This window comes from Trichomycterus rosablanca, chromosome 22, assembly GCF_030014385.1.
Source record: "Trichomycterus rosablanca isolate fTriRos1 chromosome 22, fTriRos1.hap1, whole genome shotgun sequence".
In the NCBI taxonomy this organism is placed as follows: Eukaryota; Metazoa; Chordata; class Actinopteri; order Siluriformes; family Trichomycteridae; genus Trichomycterus; species Trichomycterus rosablanca.
Genome location: NC_086009.1, coordinates 20,327,734 through 20,351,247, shown reverse-complemented (window position 1 = coordinate 20,351,247; position 23,514 = coordinate 20,327,734). Strand labels below are relative to the sequence as shown.

The window sequence follows — 23,514 nt, the reverse complement described above, 5'->3', positions numbered from 1 at the left end:
TCTCAGTCACTGTAAATGAGATTCGAACCCATCTCATGTTGCTGAACATGCTTAATTTCTCAGACAGTGACTGTAAATGAGATTCGAACCCATCCCATGTTGCTGAACATGCTTAATTTCTTAGACAGTGACTGTAAATGAGATTCGAACCCATCTCATGTTGCTGAACATGCTTAATTTCTCAGACAGTGACTGTAAATGAGATTCGAACCCATCTCATGTTGCTGAACATGCTTAATTTCTCAGACAGTGACTGTAAATGAGATTCGAACCCATCCCATGTTGCTGAACATGCTTAACTTTTTTAGACAGTGACTGTGAGATTTGAACCCATAACTAAGTGAATATTTGAGTGTTTGATACTCGTTCAGGTGTATTTAGGGTGGCACCGGACCATCACAATACTGACCAGGATAAAGCAGCTGATGAACATGTATTACAAACATATTACTATAACTGTTTTAATGTTTTAATATTATGTAATAATGGAAATTGTTAGCTGATTAAATATTTAAAATCTGTGTAAAATTAAATCCCCCAACACTGGGTCTTATATAAATATAAATGTCATTTATGTAATGCATGACGTTTGCTCCTAGTAGACAGTGTAAAAAGACAGTGTAACGTCTGGTACTGATTAAGAGAAGTCTCCTTCGCTTACAGTCAATAACAACACACTATTTTACTCATATTCGTTAGGAATAATAACCTGATGTGAAGAAGTTAATGTAATTTGGATTCATTTTATAGAGCTGATGAAATAAAGCCAGTCCTTGCTAGCACACTCAGGAGCTTTAAGCCTCGCCATATGAGATGCTTTAATCATCTGGCCGTGGCTGCCGGAGTCGTATCTGATTTGTGAGCACTGACCTACTTGAGTCGAGTGCAAGCTGACCCAGAATGACACACTACAAGAAAGACTCAATTTGTTCTCTAATATTGTACAGATTTATCCTCTCCCTGCCTGTTGCTTGACTGACGAAACAAAGGTCAGGAAGCCCTGCTGCCACATATGAGCTCGTCTGTAGCTGCGTGAAGTAGATGCATTTTTTGTCTTCTCCGGTGTTATTAGATAGGAAACTTCATATAATCATTTAATGAAGAAAAAACACCAAACCATTTTTAAACATTGCATTTTATTTAAGAAGACCACAGATTTATTTAATTTGAACGTTTTTAGACCAGGATTTTTTTTAACTATGTATCGTCCTGCTATTTTAGTGAATATCACCATGTATTGGGGTAGTAAAAATCTGATGTTTCTTATGCTTTAAAAATAAATGGCATTAATTAGTGTAATATTCTAGTAACATCAGTAATAGTATTTAGTTAGTCTTTTTAGCTTTTTAATATTAGTATTCATAATAAAACCTAAATACTGGCTAGACCATAACCAGTCTTGAACTGAACAATGACCTGTTTTTATTAGAAAAACAAGACTTCAGAAATAAAACCAATGCAGTGCATATCATTGATAGATCAAAAACAGTATTAAAAAGCATTAAAAGTCTGAACTTAGGAATGGAATGAATGATTCAGTAAAAATACAAACTGCTTTGGTTACAGCTTTATTAAAAAGTTTGGATTTTGATCGCCATTTGTTGAAGCAGCATTTTTAAAGGTAAGAAAATGGTGACATCCAGTGGTATACAGGTAAAATCAGACCTGAGATTAGACAGGAAATCCCAAACATCAAGTGCTATCATCATGATAATGTTTTTAAATGTAATTTATTAAGATATCCTTAAGAGATACCTTAACACTAACTGGAACCCATGAGCTCCACAGTCAAACTGACCATGGTACTGAACCGGGAGTCGTTCAAGAATCGACTCCTAAGGGTGATCAGAATCAAATAAAATGACTCACTGGAAAGAAACGGAATGCCCCACCATTGGTATAAAGAAAGAAAGGCGCTGTTATGTTAGGAGTGTACTTTAGTTCATTTAAGCCAATTTAGTTTCAAAGACTTTACTATTAGCATTATTTTAAACATTTTTATTTTATCTGTAATTGTAGTCGACTCTATTGCTTTGGTCACCGCGCATGCGCAGAGTTACTGTACAGGTGCTTAATCTCTAATTAAACCAATCGAGGTTTGCCGTAACAAAGCGAAGAGAAATATCAATAGATCGGATGCTTTTTTGATTTCTTTACGCGTCTTAAATGTCATTTAGCAGTGTTGTTTTATAAGCTTTAGTGTCATATCGTAGAGAAATACGATTATTTTTCAGAATCAGTTTGCTAAGCTAACTGAAATTAGCTGCTTCACCTTTAAGACCTTTAAAGCCTTTAAGACTAGCAAAGTTTTAAAGTAGGTAATTCATGTTTATACGAATTAAGAAATTAAGTTAAGAATTAAGTACATTTAACTTAGTTTTGATCCGACTTTGATCAATAAGTTTTCGACAATTTATCTCGTGTGGTTGTGCGCATGCGCAAATCTTTCAGGCGAACCATGGTTTAAATTGGTCTGACTTGTGTGTCATGGTTTGTGTATAAATAATTGTGTTTAATTATTAGTAATACTTAATTTACATGATTTAAAGAAAGAGTTTGGGATAGTTAGTTTAGATAAACCCTGTGCTTTGGGTTAAGTTTGGAGTTTTATTTGTATTAAAAGGGAATTCGGTTCAGTTCATTGGTGACAATGCAACCAACCAACCGGATCAAACTAAATCGAAATGCGTTTAAAACTGAGGGTCCGGTGCCCAAACGACGCCGGTTTGGTAGCACCAGTCTCCTGGCGTCTGACCCCATCATTGATGCCCTGTCTGACATGACTACTGAAAAGTCAGAGGTTGCAGGTTCAGACCCGAACAACAACACTATTGAGGAACCATCATCACCCTTGTGCACCGACGCAGATCAATCTGAGATCCAATCAGCAAGTCCAGAGACTACTCGAGTCCAGAGAGGTCATGACCAGTCCGATACCCGCCCTGTCTCTTCTGCCCAAGAGCGCAAACAGATCCGATGCGACATGCGACTTGCGCTGCGTTTCTGCGGGGAAAAGTCTGCAGTGTCGACGCACGCCGTGTTTGCACCGAGCGTCTCCTGCACTGTGTCCGGCTACATTACTGGAGCAAACAACAACAACAGTGCAGAAAAGTGTCAAATATCCAGGCCAGAAAGTGATCAGGGTCGGAGAAACGCAAAGGGATCACCTGCAAAGGGATCACCTGCACAGGCTCATAAGAAGGATGGGCGAGTTGCTCAACGTCCATCAAGTAAGAACAGACATGATCATGATGGTGTTTTGATAACCACTGATAACACTCAGACTCATCGAGCACTTCTTAGGTACACCTATATGTCAGTCAACTCAGTAGGACACACATAGGACCCCCAAGGCCCAGATGATGTATGGATGGTGTACTGTTCCCAGCACTGTAATGATGAAGTGTCATGATGATGACACTGCTGGTAAGGTGAAACTGCAACTATGACATCAAGGACTTAAAAACAGATAAATACATCTGGTTGTTATCTGTCCTTTGTAGCTGTAGCTACATGCAGTTTGTTTACATTCATGACAGGAACGGTAGTTACTCATTACACAAGATTCATCAGTTCATATCGAACACAGTCATGGACAATTTTGTATCTCCGATTCACCTCACTTGCACGTCTTTGGACTGTGGGAGGAAACCGGAGCTCCCGGAGGAAACCCACGCGGACAACATGCAAACTCCGAACAGAGAGGACCCGGACCGCCCCACCTGGGGATCGAACCCAGGACCTTCTTGCTGTGTGGCGACGGTGCTGACCACTTAGCCACCGTGCCGCCCAGCTACATACAGAAAAAGCAGATGGAGATAATTGTATAGCATGAATGTAGCTTTAAACACTGATGTGTCTCAGTAACAATAACACCACCATGTCACATTATATCTTAATCTTATGCATGATATACTCTACTGATATAACTCACCTGTGTGTTGCTCTTTCCTCTGTGACTGTGTGTAAATAATTCCAGCCTTTTAGAGGTTTTGATATTAAGGGATGTGAGGTGTTATTTTGATCATATGGTTTGTGTAATTGGTGTCTACTGTTCATCCCAATATTATTTCATGGAGTCTGTTGCATTTCCAGCATTTAACCTTAACTGGTTGTTGGTTTTTCTGCTCTTAGCTCTTTTCTCGATGACTGTTTGTTTCATTCCAGATTGTAGTAGAAAAGCTGGACTGCGAAGACGCTGTGATTCAGTTAGAAGATTGGTTTCAGGGAAACACTGCAAACGATCTGTTAAAAATTCATGCTGTGCCCTGTGTGGCGATATAAAATACACCCCTCCCGCCTGTAAAAAGGTAGCTCATAAAAATAAACCCAGATCAAGAGGCCCGGCTCATTGCAAAAAACCCAACCAAAGTCGGCCAGGGAAGCAGAGACAGAAAAAAAGGGCGCAAGTTTGTCCTGTGGTACAAACTCAACAAGCAACAAAAGTGGTTTTCTGGTTCAGGAAATACCCCAGGGTAAAACTGTGTGATGTTGCCCGTGTGTTTGATGTAAGCTCAAGTGACTTCTCGTGCATTTTGCCGGTGGTGCTGCTGCAAAAAAAGAAACACAACAGGGTGAAATGCTTAAAGAGAGAAATCAGGTCCCTCATGTGCCCCGGCGATGGGTGCGATGAGAAGTGGATTGTTAGGCAATCCTGGGAGGTGTGTTCTCCAACCAATAGCTGTGCATCTTTCTCTTCAGGTGATCAAGCTTCAGGAGCTTCTGTCGACGAGCGCGTTTCGGACATAGCAGAAAATATTAAGACGCATGATGGAACTTCAGATAATCATGTCACAAGAATACCTGACAGTGAAACGATTAGACTTCCCTCTGGTGAAGAAAATTCATGTGTGCCATCGGAATTTTGCAGCTTAAATAATCGTGGTGAAGATGCTTGTAACGCTGCATCAGCCTCTGAAGCTCTGGACTCAGGGCACTACGTTCGGCCTTTAATACTACGACGCGTCTCTGACTGCCATGGTGTTGGTTCTTCCCAGAAAGAGACGGACACTACGCATGGTCAGCAAGATACTGATGTGAGTGAAAGTTCAGATGAAGAAGCAAGCCTAACTGATTCGTTTTCCTGCCGGAGAACCAGTGACTACAGTGCTTGGTCTTGCTTCTCCTGTGCTCGCACTTCCCGGTCTTGGCCTTTTCCCAGACATGGACCTCCTAAAGAAATGATCTCATCGGTAGGTTCTGGTCCTCGTTGGGTTGTGACCTCGGCAGTTATCGAACAGGAGGTCAGTAACGAGCAAAACTGTGTTGCTGCAATGTCTGAATGCACAGTGGAAAAGAGTGGAGGAAAGCCAAACAACCACAGCCTTAGGGCTCAAACTGACCAGGGAAAGATTAACTGTGCAAGGCAGACTAAGACGCCCACAAGCTGTTTTCCACATGATGTATCAGGATGCCAGAAAAAGAGTGCCAGAGCTGGCCTGCCAGTTGGTGACGGCCTTTTTTGGAACATGACTTTAGGGGTCACCAAAGATGTGGTCAGAAACATAAAGACCTCTCTAACAATCACCTCTGAATGCACAGCGGGAAACAACGTTGTACAAAGAGAAAGCCTTAAAGGTCTAAAGCCAAACAAAGAAAGCACTGGTGCACAAAATAACCAAAAGATGATGAAACAAGATTCCCCAGTGCCCAAGAAAGCTTCAATAGATCAATCAGAATGCATAAAAAATCCTGGAAATGTTCTGGAGTCTGTACATGGGGTTTGTAACCTGCCAAAATGTCCCTTTAGAACCTCTGAATGCACAGGTGAAGAAATAAGAGAGCTGCTTAAAGATCTTAAAATTACAGACGGGATACAATCTACAAAACTAAATGAAGCAAACTCAAACTCTCCATCACCAAAGGTTATTTTAGAAAACACCAAAACGTTTGAACAATCTGTGGTGGGCTCTATGAATGAGAGTTCAGATGAAGAAGCAAGCTTTTCTGAGTTTTCATGCCAAAGAACCACTGCCTTAAGACCGTCGCCTCACTCATCATGTGCCCGTACATGCAGGTCTTGGCCCTTTCCCAGACGTGGACCTCCTGGTGAGTTGTCATCAGTCCGTGGTGGCCCTCATTGGGTTGAGATCTCTGCAGCCACTGATGATGGAGTGGGTATCAACTCTGACTGCACCAGAGAAGGCTTTAAAGTGGTTCAGAACAGCCTAGTGGAAAAACACTCTACAGTACATGAGGAGGCTTCAAAAGATGTTACAGAATACCTGAAAAAGCCTGAAAAAACTCTCAAGTCAGTCTGTTCTGAGTCTTGTAAAGATGTGACCTCAGCAAAGCTCCATGATACAGAACGTAGGGTCACTACCATGGAAACTGGACTCAGCAGGACGTCTAATTGCACAATTGGGAAGAACATGAGAGAAGGTCTTACAGTTCCCTGGCTTAATGACATAAGCACCGTCAATCATAATTCTCCGGGGCAAAAGCTGACTGCAGAAATAAGCAAAATCAAGCCAGATTCTCAAGTGCTTCAGGAGAGGAGAAAATATGACACTGAAAACAACATGAACCAAAGTCTTCAAGTTCTTAAATCATGCAACCAAAGAGCTGTGGCACAGAATCATGAAAGACCAAGTGAGGTTTCAAAAGGTTCAACGGAATTCCAGAACAATCAAGGAAGCACATTTGAATCTGTCCATGTCAGCCCTTGTGGGAATGTGAACTCAACAGACTCGAGTGACATGCAAACCTGTACCAGTGTAGCCTCAGAATGCCCAGTTGGGAAGGACTCGTGTGAAGAACCGAAGGAAATAGAAGCAGAAGCAGACGCTCAAGCACTTGAAAAGGCGCATAAAGATCTTTCAGAACACCCAGTACAATATTCTGAGGAGGGCTGTAGCGATGCCAACAAAATGCTTTCACCTCCTGAAGAGTCAGAACGAATTCTTCAACATAAACCACATAGCTTGGCTGCTAAAAGTGTTTGTACGTCTATACAAAGTACTCAGAAGGACAACAGTGGGCATGACTCTCCGTCCAGAATAAATGGTGTTTTAAAGATCATTCTTGCACTTGAATCAGCCACCGTTCCACACACAAACTCTGTTAATGTTTGCAGTTCCTCTGCAGATTGGCCCTCGAAGACTTCAATAAGTATGCATGTAGATAATACTGAAAATGAAACGTCCAATTTCGAACCACAGACTTTGACCACGACGCTGTCCTCAGTTGTGGAACCAAACTCGCCTACTTTATTGACAGACGAACCCGAAGCGAATTCTGATGTACCTGATGTTGAAGGCAGCCTGGATTGTTTGAAAACCAAAACCTCAGAGCCAAAATTGACTGCGGGAAGAAAATGGAAGTGCTTCGACACTTCAGCCAGCGAGGACCTCTCGTCCTCCTCCGTTTCCAGCGATGAAGACGACACCAGTAGCCTGTCTCATGCTGACCAGCTGGACGTAGATGACCCAGCGCGCGATGAGATGGGTGACATCGGCAAGGCTAATTCACCCCATCCTGCCCCAGAGTGCTCCGTGTTTAACGGCTGTGATCTGGACGTAGTGCGAGCGTACGAGGAGGACGCTATAGTGCTTGATGTCATTCAGGATGACCCCGATCTCTTTGGAGGTATCGACGTGGAAGGGTCGGGAAGTTTAGACCCCAAGGACCGTCCAGTTTCGGTGCACAGGGGGAAGAAAGTGAGCTTTCAAACTGAGAAGACACCAGTCAGAGGTCACAAGATAGTCTGGGACTTGGAGTCACAGAGGTGTGTATGTTTGAGGTGCGTTTGAGCTGATGCATGCTATGTTGTATGTGGTTTAAAATGTATTGTCTTTTATTTCTCATAAAGCTCCAAGAAAACCGTCCAGACTCCTGATGATCTGGGCCCAGTGAATCGGGAAGATTACTGCACAGGTTACTGCACTTTTTAATCTCCCAATTTAGTCATTTCCAATTCCCAATTGTGAATCCACTGCGACTTTGACAACCCCCCAATCTGATCAAGGAGAACTACTTTGTTCTAAAGCTTTTTTATTGAACTGTGTGTCTTATCTATTGTCACACAGGGAAGGGAAATGAACTTGCTCAGGACACAGAAAGTCACCTGGTCCACTCCCGAAGCTGGTGTCCAGTAAAACCTATAGTCAACCAAGAACATGTCAGTTCAAAATGTCACACTGATTATTGTTAGCCTGCAACCCAAAATTCTGGTCCTCACATACAGCATTGTGTCTCCCTTTAGAAAAGCATGGACTCTAATAATAACCTGGTTAACGAGGACACCAGTGATCTGAACGTTAATAACACTGCGGACAGACTGGTGGTGGATTCGCGCAACCAAGGTGGGTATACATGGGTATACACACTCACCCCATACAGTCTTAGGCTGAAGTTTAGACACCTCACACCAAATTTGAGTATTTTATTGCTGTGCCACACCAGCGTCCACAATTTAACTGAAAGAAGAAAATATGAAATGTGCTGTAAATTGACTACATGCCACATTTTCAACGTTCAATTTTGTTAATATTGGTTTTTCCCCCATTATAAAATGTGTTCTGGGGGTTTGAATCCTGGGCTGGGCTCACATACAGAAGGCTTGGGGCATCACGTGAACCTATCCATTGATGGTACATGTACAGTGCACCCTTAGTGCTGGTCCCAAGCCCAAATAAATAGAAATTATGTATTTGTTTGCATTACGATGATACAGAAACACAAATTGTATGAATATGCAGGAGTAGGATATGTCTTTTTAAGCAGTCTGTAATGTCAGGAATGCTCTTTGTGCAGTTCGTACCATGGCTGGGAAAGACGTCAGTGTGGTCAGACCGTTGCCGTCTTCTGTGAGTAACCCGCTCTTAATGCGTTTAAGCACAGATTAAAGCCAGGACCTAATTTTCTTCTCCTCCTGACAGTACTGCTGGTTTTACTTCAGTGAACACTGTGTGTGCCTAAGGACTGTGTGCTGGTTCCTTCATCTACCCAGGGATGATGACGAGCAGGTGCGTATTGGACCTCGCAACCTTTCTGTTGTCGTTGCCCATCTCTGTATGCTAAAGAGTAGGAATAATAGCCTGGGATTTGATTAAACTGCTTTACCTTAAGCTTCGTTACACCCAAGTATTGATCTATGCTACAGATTTCTCTGTGTAACCTGATATTTGATAAATTGAGCAAAAAAGATGGACTACAGTTTATAAACTGTATTTTTGATACGGCATGGCGCATAATGTGGTTGTACCCGATATAAAAACACAGTCGGTTAGGCTTTGATGGGTGTACCTAATATTTTGGCGCTTACTTTATTTACTTTGTATTTGATTGACCTGTTTTTTGCTGCAGTTTTGCATGAACACTGTGCAGAAGTTTTGTCGTAATGGAAATACTCCCATAGTACAGCGAGCTGGTAAGACAACTGTCATTGTCTTACAAAAGGCTGAATGTCTTTAATTTATTTATGTTAGGACTGTAAAAGTGCTTCTCTGTATTAGGACTGCATGATAATCACTGTTAATTTGCGTAGGATAAAGCCAGACCTGTGTAAATTATTCTGCTTATTGTGTTCAGTCATTTTAATTCTCACTTTGCTTATAATAATACAATAAAACAATAATTAGGGCGTCCTCGTACTTATTTATGGATGTTATTTGTGATGTTTTTGGATTTTAAATGTGACCCTTCTCTCCCCTCTTTGTCTTCCTGCAGTGGAGGTATTTGTTGGCTATTACAGGACTAATTTTCCCGGTGTGAGTTTCAGTCAGAACATAGTAAACTCTCTGCTTTCATCTCTGCTCAGCCTGGCGCTTCTCGGGGACCTTGTGTCGGTCATCAACACACTTCTTTCACACAAGAGAACCGTGAGTGGGTGCTGGTGTAACCTGTATGTTATGCCGAGTTGTTATTATTTGCTATAAAATAATATCAGGGCTCTTGTGGTCATTTTGTTACTGGTTACATGAATAAAATGTCATTTTACTTGGAGCTTAAAGTCCACAGCCTCTGCTTTTGATTATTTATTTTGGCTGTTCCCGGTAGCGGTCGTCACTGTGGATTATCTGTCCATATATTTGATTTGGCACAGTTTTTACATCATAAGCGCTTCCTGACACAACCCACATATTTATCTGGGCTTAGGACCGGCACTAAGGATGCTCTGATATGTGTGTTTTTAATGGCCAGGTTCACGTAACACCATCTATCATCTGTATGAGTTCAGTCCAGGATTCAAACCCCTGGATCTCAGGCCCTGTGACTCTTAGCATTATGCTCACGCAAGCTGTTCCACTGTAATAACAATATAAAATGTTTCCACTGTTTTGAAGGGAAAATGAATAAAACATATTCATTTTGATTAATCCATTATGTGTGTGTGTATATGTGTGTCCTCAGCCTCACCCTGAGTTTGTGATTGCGCTTTATAAACATGTTCGAGAGAGAGGCTTCCACAGTTTTGTACCAGAGCTTATACTTCTCACTTCTAAGGTAACTTGGGCACATTTCTAAACTCTTGATCTGAAATATTGATAGTTATGCTTTATGCTACAAGGTTACAGATGTGTCAGAAGAGCATTTAAACTGTGTGTATGTGTAGATCATAGAAGCGGGGTGTGTGTTCAGCGTCGAACAGTGTGAAATCATGCAGGTCCAGCTCAGAATGCTTCATGTACCAAGACATCATCTGGAGATCTTCCATGCGGTGAAATGCCGGTGGGTCTAGTTCACGTTTACTGTTCGTTTACAATTCAGCATATTTTAAACCTCAATAACTTTTAAAATATTCATCAGATTGCTTCAAAACGAATTGTATTTTATCAAGTGTAACCCACATTACACACTACAACTGTTAAACTGACACTTTTACCTTTTACTAAATAATAAAAAACTGATTTTTGTTCCATATATTAAATAGCATACACACGATGCACATTGAAACAATTCAGCATATTTTAAACTTCAATAACTTTTAAAATATTTATTTAATAGTTTACTATTAAAGCTTGATTTCATTTTAAGGTAGATCTTTTATGCTTAAGGTAAGAGGGGATAAACAGGAAAAACTTGTTCCTTCTTTCATTTCATCGTGCTGAAATACCACTTGTACGAATAATTATAATGAATTTGCGTGATAAAATTACATTATTCTTTAGAAAATAGATTTTCTTAGGTTTGGAATATTGTAGGTAGGATTACACAATGTTTAATCCCTTAAAATTGAATCGCTGGTCCCAAATAGATTAAGAACCTTATTTCTACTCTTTTATTATACTAATGTGTGTCTGTGTGTACAAGCAGAGCTCTGGCCATGAATCCCCAAACTGCTGAACTCTCAGAGTTGGCTCAGGCTGTAGTACAAGTAGAGGTGAGACATGTTACTTTCACTTCCTGTCTGATGATTTTTGTTTTTGTTTGCCTGTTTGTTCATGACTGTGGTTTAGTTTTCAATTCATAAATAAAAGCATTGATTTAATTGCGCAAAAAGTAGCTTGTGTTCTTGGTTTCGTACAATCTGAAACCGTCATTGGTCACCTTTGTCCTGCCCAGTTAGTAAGAGGGCAGCCAGTGGTAGCCTAGTAGTTGAGGTACCGGACTAGCGATCGGAACGTTGTTCGAAGCCCCACCACCTCAAAGTTATACTGTTGGACCCCTGAGCAAGGCCAACTCTCGGTTGTTTACATTGTTTTTAGTCCTTTTGGATAAAAGCATCTGTGAAGAGCCTTAGATGTTAATGTAAGTCGTATCGTCACATTAGTGAAGCTCAGACACAAAAACACTTAGAACAGCACCATGTGACTAACAAAATATAAACTTCTTTTTATAGCTTGATGCGCCACCTCAAAAAAAACAAAAAAAACAAATGGAAATATGATTATTTAATTAAATTCACTCAATATTTTATTCACAGAATAAAAGTAGATTTTTACAGAATTGCCGCACAGTAGAATAATCTGATTCATGTTGTATATCAAATAAGTCAGTAATGTCACTGAGCTCGGGGTACGTCTGTCCGTCTGTCCGTCTGTATGCTCAAAAATGTCTCTAGTAAATCGTCTAGATATGAGATGTGGTGTTTTTTAAATGTTTTTTATTTGTGTGGTCAGGTATTTAAACAGCAGGAGGATTGGTCAGGGCTGGCACGTGTCTTCTGCACCGTGTGTGACGGCCGGCACAGTGCGGTAGAGCTGTCCAGGTTCTGCTCCTGTGTCACGATGGCACTCCTGAAAGATCCCAAAGACAAGTTGACTCTGCCCTTTGAGCCGTTCGCTGCGTCAGGTATTCGTACATGGTTGGCACGGCCGTTTGTTTTAGCTAGCTATACTTTAGATTAAAGAAAGTGTGTGTGTGTGTGTGTGTGTGTGCGGTACTTCCTAGTATGTGAGAGCGTGCCATCAGATGGACTGGTTAAAAGCTTCCTGGGGCGAGTGGGAGTCTCACTGATGTTTAACTATCACAGAACTCAAGACTGGAGCAAGGTGTGTCATGTCTTTTATTTTTTTTAATTAAAAACCTGCTTCCCAGGTTTAGTGCCGAAGTAACTCTCAACTTTTCTAGGCTGTGAGAAAGTATTTTGCCCCCTTTCTGATTATCATCTTTGCGTCATGGTTTCAAATTCTATTCAGATAGGTAGTATAAGAACACGAGGAGTGAAAAACACGAGGTCTTGTCACATTAACACAGGCACAAGTGGATGGAACTGAACTGTAAATGTCAAAGTCCAAATAATAGGGATGTGTTCTCATGATGAGCAAACTAACCCACTAACAGTACAACCCTACTCCATGATTATTGGTGTAGCTAAATTAGATTAGATTTTGTATATATTTATCTTCTCAGCATCATGGAGGAATTGGTTCGTCTGTATGTAAAATATTTCTTGCAGGATTTGAGGATTTTCTCTGTTTTTAATGCAATGTGTCGGTTTGTGTGAGTAGGGTATGAAAGTGGTGGGCGTAATGTCTAGGCTACAGATCGAATTCTTCACACTTAAAGGCTTTTTCAGCAGCGAGGACGAACCCTCTCGATGTCAGCTGGTCACGATGGCCGCAGAGCTCTTCCTCAACAGTGGCAGCATCGAGGGGGCGCTGAACATGCTCAGAGGTAACGACCAGCGTTCAGGACTTCTCAGCTGATGGTAGCTGAACCCGAAGAGTCGGGAGCCTCTAGGGCTAAATGAGCTGGTTGATCATCTTAGCTGTGTGAAACAAAATGATTTGCAGAACACAGACCTGTGTTACTTTCGTACAGTGTGGAACAGGTTTTTAAATATACATTGAGATTGGCAACTCATGGGTTTTCCCTCATTTATTTGTGTTTAAAGGCTGTTAAGGGTTCAATCTGTGTGAATTTGTTATCGGTACTACTGCTGGTGGGTAGCACTGTCGCCTCTCTGTGTGGAGTTTGCATGTTTCCTCCGGGAGCTCCAGTTTCCGCCTACAGTCCAAAGACCTGCAAAATTTCCCATTTCCCATGGCTGTTTGACATTAACTTAAACTGATGAATCTTGTGTAACCAAGTAACTACCTGTCCTAAAATTAATGTAACCGAAGTGTGTAAAACTTGACGTTTAAATCCTAATCAATAAATAAAATATCCACAAATGTTTATAGAGGCAGACTGCAGGGCTAGGTGCTTGATTTTATACACCTGTGGTTTAAGACGTGTCCCAAAACTTTTGTCCATAAAGTGTACGTCAATGAAAGATCAGTGAATCATTACAGCTTACAGTGGTGTAAATCTTGCTGTTCCATTGGTTCACCCTGTCATTAATAGGGGTACAGATTTTGCCAAATACATTTAGGATGAAGCAGTCTTTGTATTTTGGGTTTTTTTGTGCCACCGAATTTGTAGATAACGATTGGTTCGTGACCTCAAGCGCGTGGCCGTGCGACGAGGGAGACGTGCATAATCGCAGGACAGTTCTCATTCAGCTCGCTGGTAAAACATCACACAGAGACACGCTGGAGGTTCTGACCAACCTGCCGGGTCTCAGCCAGCCGGTCGGTGAGTCTTGTGATCCAGTCCTTCGTCTTTTTTAAATACAGTAATTATTATTGGGTTTTTTTCTACTTATCTTAGATTGTTCTGGTTTTTTTTTCTGCTTGAGCAGCCCTCTTTAGCGAGCCTCGGTTATTTTAATATCTGAACTTTAAAGCAAATGTACTTTCTTTTTTCAGTTTAACATACACCTACACTGATAGACCACATTATTAGGAACACCAGTAGCCTACATCACATTCATCGATACATCCTCTCTTTACGTTATTGTTTTATAACACTCTCAACCCCCTGTAGTACCTCTGTGAACCCCGTGATGTGTCTGCATGTTAACTTAAAGATCATGCTGTGTGTATCCCCGGTCAGATGGTGTTCAGCCAGGCGAGTACAGCAGTGTGTTTAACGCGCACCTGCAAAGGTGTGTGACGAATCAGGTGCTGCCGGTTGCAGCGGACACCCTAGAATTTATGCTGATTCAGAAAATCCATGTGGACACGACGGAGCTTCACCACCTGATCCACAAGCTGGGGAAGCAGAACGCGTGGAGCCGCGCCAGGACGCTCTTCAAATGTGAGTCCACTCAGTTATGGTTCATAGAGACCAGTTATTTTACTGAATTTAGAACAATTTAGATTATTTTCAGTGTGGTTTGTACAATAGTCATTTACTCTCTTTGAATTGGAGCTGTTCAAATGAATTATAACAACTGAAGGTGAACGTTTAAATGGAATCCAGTTCTGATTGTTTTGCTATTGGAAAACTTTAGTTATTTTTTGTTGTTGTTGTCAAAATTGATCCCTTTTAAGTGTCATGGAAGTTTAAACCAACATATTAATGCTTAATGAGCATTTTCCACCTGCCAGGTGCTCATTCTGCAGGATATTACTCGGCCGTAGTATTAGAAAAGGACTCGTTGGACCTGCCCTGTAGTCTCTCTGAGATCGAGATGACTCTGGCATTTGAGATGTTTATTACCCGAGTTGGTTCCATCCTTCAAAACCCCACTGATGTTTCCCAGCCTCTGCTCATCACCCTGAAACGGTAGGTGTGCTTGCTTTTGCACTGTTGTTTACATCGGGTTTAAGGTTGATTATACGTTTGCATGGTGGCACATGCATGTTCGTACAGCAAGAGGGTGTGTGGGATTTGATTATTATTTAAAACAACAACACATTATGTGTAAAATTTGCATTTATGTGTATTCTTTTTCAGCTGTTCCTGTATTCAGGGGTCTGACAAGTGCACTTTTCAATGCCTGGGCTGTTTTGATGCAGTCTTTTCACTCAGTAGCGGAAGCTGTTGAGGGAAAGTCGATAGACCAGCCACGTCTGGAAATATTTTCCAGTTCTCAGAGTTTTAATACAGCGTTTAATGCATATTTTACTGTATTGGCTGCATCCTAAACGGCAGCATCTGGGCTAGATGTTGTTTAACCATTTGAAGTGCAGTAATTAAACATAGTATTAAAACAGAAGTAGGAAAATTGGACCACGGTTGCTTAGGTGCTATTAAAGCTTTAAGCTTTACCTTCAGGATCTGTAGATAATAATAATTATAATAATAATAATTCATGCTGGTTTGGTTTCCTCACTATTAAGTCTTTGTTCTCATTTATCATTATGCCAAAATCAACTGACAGACTCTCAGAGTGACGATCTGACCCTACGAGGCTAAAAAAATGAACAAACACTGAAATAATTAAGTGTAACATGCAAAGTTTTCTTAAATCAGGTCAGTTTGCTGAATCTCATAACTAGCTTGAGGTTTATTAAACTATTTCAGTGCTCGTCTACAAACGTAGAAGCAATTACGAGGGTTATTATTCACCGTCTGTGCTTTATAGTGGCTCCTGCAGTGAGGGATCGATGGAGAGCGCGTATCTGGCGGCCGGATGTCGTCTGCTGTCCGCAGCGCTGATCCCGAACCCCAAGCTGAGCATCCGCTACACGGCCGTCAGTCAGGAGCAGGAGCAGCTCTTTCATCTGGACCGAGGCTCAGCAGCTAAGTGGCTCTCGCATAACCGCAGCTGGGCCCAGGAGATGTGGCCTTAACGTCACAGGCTCTATTTCAACAAAAATGATGCTTAAAACAATATTTATCCCTGTAAATCCCTGCCACTACAGCTCAGATAACAGAGCTTCTCTTCTAGACCGACTGATTAAGGAAAGTGAAACTTGAGTGATTTGTCTTTTTCGATTCAGAGATGTGCTTTTCTAAGCTCTGATTTTATATTTCTTTGTCTGACTTGTGAACCTTAAAGCTCCGTTTTGTTAAGTTCATCTTTCAGACCTGAACGAAAACCGTGGGCCAAGATTTCATACTGAAAATTTGTTTTGCATCAGTGACGTTGATGCCGTTTGTATTTCGTTTGTTGTTTAGCTGTTTGTTTTATTGTTGACTGGGATTAAACAAATGACCCAAGAAGGTTTTGAGAAAGCGTTGTAGGTGGGACATTCTCGTGTGTGTGTGTGTGTGTGTCCAACTTCTTATTTTCAAAAAACTGTAGTTTCAGTTTGTTTTATTTTCAAATGTTGTTATAAATGTTTAAAAAAATAAACACGCAAATTTAATACCTTGATAAAATCTCAGTATCATGTGTAAAGCATAATATGCATCAATGACGAAGCGTGTTTTTCATCTTATGTGTTTATTTTTTAGCATGAATGCATTTTTATTTTTATCAACCGCTTTATCCTGGTCAGGGCCACGCCTTGGACGGGTATTCCTTATTTTTACTACATTAATAACGTGCAATTTTAGGGGCGGCACGGTGGCTAAGTGGGTAGCACTGTCGCCTCACAGCAAGAAGGTCCTGGGTTCGATCCCCAGGCGGGGCGGTCCGGGTCCTTTCTGTGCGGAGTTTGCATGTTCTCCCCGTGTCCGCGTGGGTTTCCTTCCGGGTGCTCCGGTGTCCTCCCACAGTCCAAAAACATGCAGCCAGGCTAATCGGAGTCCTATAGGTACCCGGCCGCTAGGATGCATAAACCAGTGCGTTGTAGTGCCGGTCCCAAGCCCCCGGGTAAATAGGGAGGGTCGTGTCAGGGAGGGCATCCGGCGTAAAAACTGCTAAATCAATAATGCGGATCACGATCCGCCGACGACCCCTAACCGGGAGCAGCCGAGGAAATACGTGCAATTTTAGAGATAACTTACTGGCGGCACAAAAATCCTCTCTCAGGGGTGCAGGTGAACTTTGTAACAGTAACTCGACATTTGTTGTTCTCATAAATGTTGCTCTTTTACCTCATTCTTAAAGAAAAGCAGCAAGTGAGCACACACACACACACAGAAATATCAACAAAACACAGAGCACTTAAACAGAAAGCACTAGGAAATGAAACCTAATAAAATCTTTAACAGATTTGATACAATACTACAGCCCATAATAGTTTTACAGGTTTTTTAAAGGACTTTTACAGTCCTAACACTAATCGCTGCCTCATTCTAATGTGTGTTTGCATATTAAACTTAATACCTTCTCAAATTAAAAAGATAAAAGATCGGAACCGTCCAGGTCGTCTCTGTGCTTCTTTATGGATGTAAAAGCTGGGCAGTAAAAAAGCAGGACAGGATGAATTCAGGCCGTACTCTTAACACTCCTTCTGTTTACGTTCCCCTCTTGCTGCATGTATGTGTAAATTTCACTTATTTTGCTGTTACGAATACAGAATACAATATAAACTGTTGGTGCTGGTTTTTAGATCTGTACACGGCCTCGCACCTTCATACCTTGGAAGTCTGCTAACATCATATTCTCCAGCTCGGTCTCTTCGCTCGTCCACCTTGCATCTGTTAAAAGTTCCCCCCTCTAAATTACGTACTTTTGGTAACAGGGCTTTTAGTGTCGCAGGCCCCAAGTTGTGGAATAGTCTCCCTCTTGAGCTACGTGCCTGCTTATCTGCAGCTGTGTTCAAAACCCATCTTAAAACTCATCTTTTCCAGCTGGCTTTTGGGTGACCCAGAGCTGTTCCACATGTTTGGTGTTTTCCATGTTTGTAAATGTGTATTTTATTCATAATTTTGCTTAGATTTTCTTTATTTTTATTGTACAGTGTCCTTGGGTGTCATGAAAGGCGCTTTTCAAATAAAATTGTATTATTATTATTATTATTACGCTTGCTATTGGGAAGGAATCACACTTGCATCAAATCCTCATTTTAATTTATGGCTAAGGTGTCCAGTAATCTTACGGTCAGGGTAATCTTTGTGCAGGCTAATGGATTCCTTCCACAGCAAACCCAATCAAATCAGGGCTTTGTGGAGCTCATTTTGTACACAATTCCTCAAGCTGTCGGCAAAATATTGAAAGCGGTATATAAGATCATTGAATGTAATTGGATTTATACACTTGATAGCAATAGTTGTGTTTGACAGTCCTGATATCATTTATTAGGAGGGATGTCCTCATACTTTTGGCCATATATTGTATTTGAAAACACGTTAACCAGCAATTACTGAGTATGAATATGTTTATGCTTTAGGATAAGCATGTCTGCTAAATGCTGTAAACATAGTAAACAATGATCTTAGGTTGATATACATTTGTTTCTGCCTTTCTTCACTCGTTCTCCTCTATCCCTTCTCTTTTTGTGTTCCGGTTTTCTCTCTTGCACACTCTGGCATCCTTGTTGTTATCAGCGTCCCTGCAGATCTTCAGCACGGCCTGGTTAAAGTCGTCTGCTTGGTCTGCAAACACGTAGTGGCCGGCCCCTCTGATGACCTGTAGCGAGGTGAGCGTGAGTATATTGTTAGTACTTACAATACATTCATTACTGTCTTTGTTTTTATGAAATCGTCATTATACTGTAGTATTAAATAAAGCTTTAAGTTTAAAGAGTTCAAGTCTCTTCACTTACGATAACGTTCGTGTGCGAATTGGGACGCATTTCTTGAATGGCTTGTCCCGAGTGGCCGTCGATACAGGAGCGGGAACCACAAATGATGGAGATGGGGATCGCCGAACTAATCATCCCAATGCGGTGCATCATGGGTCGCTGGGCCCAGCCATACGAGATTGTCATGCTCTTAAATGCCGTCTCACCACTGCAAATAAAGTAGAAAACAAAAGCTTGGGTCATTTTTGTGGCATTCTAGTAATATACCTACTAAGCCTGCACTTTACTGCACTTTACTTGACCCTCCCACAGGCTGTGTTTTTGGCATTTGACTTGTTTCTTAGGTAATGTTGGTTTCCTGGCTTTAGACATCTCATCGTATAGAACCCGGGACAAGCACATTAGGGTTTTTTTTTTATTATTGGCACCTTACTTATGAACACGTAGGCTCTAGATCACCAGCATTTAAGTACTAACTAATTTTCATATGTAGTTTTATCACTATACACTATACGGGCAAAAGTATGTGGACACCTTACCATGTGCTTGTTGCACATCCCATTTTAATACCATACCGCATTATTATTGAGCGGCACACTCTTCTATACGTCTTTAACAGCCTTTACTGTTAAAGCCTTCAAGTCTTTTCACAAAATGTAAGTGTATCTGTGGGAATTCAATCAAAAGAGCTTTTATAAGTTTTTTAAAGAGCATTGATGTAGGTCAAACAGACCTGGTCAGGACTTGGGACAGGCTGCTTGAGTTCCTTCACAGCAAACCCAATCAAATCATGTCTTTATGGATCTTATTTTGTACACAATTCCTCAAACTGTTGCCAAAATGTTGAAAGAAGTATGTAATATAATTGATAAAATAAAATAAAATTGGATTTATACTCCTGTTAGTAACTACCAATGCACATCACATCACATATTTTCTGCAGTAAGAACACATCCTTACTTAGAACTGTATTTGTCATAAATAAAGATGAATACATGTGGGTATTAACCTGGGTATCTGAACATTAAGATGGTACAGGTATTTGGGCACGGTGTCGTCATCGAAAACTGTGAAGTATTTCTGCTTGAAGTCAGATCTGAGAATCTGCAACAACAACGGACCTGAAAAATAAGGTGAATGAGAAAGAAAACTGGTTTGGGTCTCATCATCTCGTGCATTTAGAATAAACCTATATACACTGATCAGCCATAGCATTAGAACCACCTCCTTGTTTCAGCTCCACTTACCATATAGAAGCACTTTGTAGATCTACAATTACTGACTGTAGTCCATCTGTTTCTCTACATACCCTTTTAGCCTGCTTTTACCCTGTTCTTCAGTGGTCAGGACCACCACAGAGCAGGTATTATTTAGGTGGTGGATCATTCTCAGCACTGCAGTGACACTGACATGGTGGTGGTGTGTTAGTGTGTGTTGTGCTGGTATGAGTGGATCAGACACAGCAGCGCTGCAGGAGTTTTTAAACACCGTGTCCACTCACTGTCCACTCTATGAGACACTCCTACCTAGTCGGTCCACCTTGTAGATGTAAAGTCAGAGACGATCGCTCATCTATTGCTGCTGTTTGAGTCGGTCATCTTCTAGACCTTCATCAGTGGTCACGGGGCGCTGTTGGCTGGATATTTTTGGTTGGTGGACTATTCCCAGTCCAGCAGTGACAGTGAGGTGTTTAAAAACTCCAGCAGCGCTGCTGTGTCTGATCCACCGCCTAAATAATACCTGCTCTGTGGTGGTCCTGTGGGAGTCCTGACCATTGAAGAACAGGGTGAAAGCAGGCTAAAAGGGTATGTAGAGACACTGCTGGACTACAGTCAGTAATTGTAGAACTACAAAGTGCTTCTATGTGGTAAGCGGAGCTGATAAAATGGACAGTGAGTGTAGAAACAAGGAGGTGGTTTTAATGTTATGGCTGATCAGTGTATATCAGCTTGTGTGTGTGGGTGTGTGTGTGTGTGTGTGTCTCTCTACCCAGTGGGCCGATCACCCTGAGCAGAGCGAGAGGGTTGAATGTATTCATGGCTCTACCCAGAACCTTGATCCAGAATGGGACCCAGCAGTGCGACTCCAGCATCTCTGGTCTTTCTGGGAAACCCCACGGTTCCACCAGCACCAGACATTTCACCCTAAATCATTTAGTAAAAAATTAAAATGTATAAATACTGTTGTGTCTGAGACACATTAATTTGTGATGAACACGTCGGTCACTGCACCTGTTCAAATCGATCCTTGGAGAAGAGGGTGCTAATCCCTGTGTTACACACTTGCTTACCTGTGTGGGTATTTGAGAGCGTAAGCCGTGGAGATGTACCCTCCCAGATCATGACCCAACAGAATCATGAGCTCTATACCCATCGCCTCCCTCCATTCCTCCAGGAATCGGATAAACTTCTCCTCTGCCTCATGGGCGTCGGTGCTTATTGACTTTCGGCTGCTGCGCCCAAAACCCAGCAGGTCCACGGCGTGCACCGGTCTCCCACACTCCGCCAGGGCGGTCAGGTTTTTCACCCACAGTCCCACTCCGCACCCAAAACCGTGCAGCAGCACCAGAGGGACTAAAGAGTGCCTGTCAGCTGAGGCCTGGCAGGATTTATGGGCATTGAAGCTGAGGGTCCAGATGTAGTTCCCGTCTGATATTGGGACGTGGCCTCTGGAGTACTTGAGCTTGATGGCTGAGAATAACATTAAGGGTATATTATAGCCTCAGGAATCAGAAGCTAAACAACTGTTAGTGGATATCAAATGTGGACTAATAGTGATTTCCAGTGGAAGCTCATTGAAAAAGCTTGATGCCACTCTACAGGGTAGCTGGTAAATAATCCAAAAGCTCCTAACCTTCAGGATATACAGACGTATGTTTATGTAGACAGACTTACGGTCAAGAATTCTGTCCTCTGCATTTTTAAGGTGAACGAGTGAGCTTGGGCTCCAAGATGGTAACAAACTGGAGTACCATGAGGATCTGGGGTAGAGAGAGTTACGTACACAGTGACTGGACACTTCTTCTAATGCCTTCTTATTTACTCATGATATCAAAGTACTTAATAAAACTATGTTACAGTGAAGTACAGTAGAAAGTTTACACATGCTTGCACATTATATCATGACAGTGATTGAAAGACATCCTTAAATACAGCTTACAGGTCTGTTGTGGCTATTCTGAGGAGCACAGAAAATAAACCCTGAAAATCCAACAATACATAAAATTGTGTTGTGATTGGTCATTTTAGAGCTACACCTACAAATAGATTTACTTTTTGGGTAAATAGTTACGGCCTGTAGCCCACCTGTCACTGTGTACATTTTGTCACCCATCTCCTGCCCTATGTTTTACATTACAGGGTTACTTTTTGTTAATGGATAGGTTGAAGGGGTGACAAAGCATACAGGGCAACATGTAGGCTACAGGCAGTATTTGTATACCCACAAAGTGCATCAATACAGTATGTAGGTGTAGCTCATTATATGATTAATAAATAGTCCTCACAAAACAAGAACAATATATTTGACCATGACTGTTGAGGACTGTTTTTGTATAAGGATTAAAAAAGAAACAACATAAGAATAAGTGAACTGTAATATTGTAAGAGATGAAATAATTTATTTGTCTTGTTTGTAAAGAATAACTTAAAGAAATGTATTTGATTAAATTCTACATGAAAATACCAAACATACTTCAATTTACCTGGGATAAGCACGTTACTTGTGTGGATAGATCTAACTTGACAGACAACAATTCTCTAAGCCAGAACATATTTATATAAAGAACGTTCTTACCTCTGTTTGTACTCTGTTAAATCTTTCAGATCTCTGTTCATGTTGCTCTTGTAAAGCTGTTCTGATAACTGAATCAAACCAGTTAGAGAAAAACAGCCGAGTGCAACGATGGACCTTTTACCTTCATTTCAGTTAGGAAATTACTGCACACTGGTCCCACAGGAGCGTGATGCAGCAGTATAACCCACTTGGTTTGGCATCTGATTTGTTTTATTTTTATAGAGCTGATTTCCATAAACACTTGTTGGGTAATTTTGTATTGTTTTACTCCCCAGACTTCAGGGAGACGGACGATGTTTGATAAGCTTATTCAAGCTACATGCAGCAAGACAACATACGATATGACATGAGCTACATGTGTCTGACTGACGATCACAAGTCACATCTTTATAATAACTCACAATTAAGGAGTGGGGTCAGGGGGGACCCAACACAATAATAAAATGATACACAACCAGTTTCGATAGAAAGTTCAGACCTAGACACACTATTTGAAATTGGATTGCACACAGAGGTGCAGCTTTATTGTACTTTTATATTCAACTGATGCACAAAAAGCAATGCTGATTTATTTGTACATGAAACTCTACCAAATAATAAACTCGGATTGTTGTGATGTAAGAAATATCAGTGGTATTTCAGTGGTTATGGTACTGGAGTAATAATCTTAAGGTTGCCAGTTTAAGCACCACTGTTGGACTCCTGAGTAAGGCCTTTAACCCTACATAGATAAATTGTATTTAGTTAAAACCCTTGACCATAGCTTCCAAGCTAACTAGAAATAAAAACAATAGTTATACAGTTTGTGTATTTAAAAATAATGGCTGGGACTTTCTGTACAACGAACTCCATGTTTGATGTTGATTAATATCAGCTGGTGGAAAAGCTCATTACACAAAATCTCTTGCAATAAAGCACCAACACTCAA

At 41.2% G+C, this 23,514-nt stretch overlaps 2 protein-coding genes across 2 annotated transcripts; one reads left to right on the top strand and one right to left on the bottom strand.

Annotated features, from left to right (window-relative positions):
* The first annotated feature begins 6,442 nt into the window (after positions 1-6,442).
* topaz1 (testis and ovary specific TOPAZ 1) lies at positions 6,443-16,539 on the top strand. Its single transcript, XM_062984813.1, has 18 exons — positions 6,443-7,726; positions 7,811-7,875; positions 8,028-8,119; positions 8,204-8,303; positions 8,755-8,807; positions 8,880-8,966; positions 9,307-9,370; positions 9,670-9,821; positions 10,354-10,446; positions 10,556-10,671; positions 11,257-11,323; positions 12,063-12,234; positions 12,334-12,434; positions 12,894-13,059; positions 13,810-13,962; positions 14,323-14,526; positions 14,820-14,997; positions 15,800-16,539. The coding sequence occupies exons 1-18, from the start codon at positions 6,522-6,524 to the stop codon at positions 16,005-16,007; spliced, it is 3,276 nt and encodes a 1,091-aa protein (XP_062840883.1). The 5' UTR covers positions 6,443-6,521; the 3' UTR covers positions 16,008-16,539.
* Positions 16,540-18,334: 1,795 nt separating this feature from the next.
* Positions 18,335-22,655, bottom strand: LOC134335819 (1-acylglycerol-3-phosphate O-acyltransferase ABHD5). The gene is made up of 7 exons (XM_063018421.1): positions 22,587-22,655; positions 21,686-21,771; positions 21,082-21,481; positions 20,781-20,935; positions 19,801-19,912; positions 18,813-18,999; positions 18,335-18,676 (listed from the first exon to the last, which is right to left on the bottom strand). The coding sequence occupies exons 1-7, from the start codon at positions 22,625-22,627 to the stop codon at positions 18,515-18,517; spliced, it is 1,143 nt and encodes a 380-aa protein (XP_062874491.1). The 5' UTR covers positions 22,628-22,655; the 3' UTR covers positions 18,335-18,514.
* Positions 22,656-23,514: the final 859 nt, after the last annotated feature.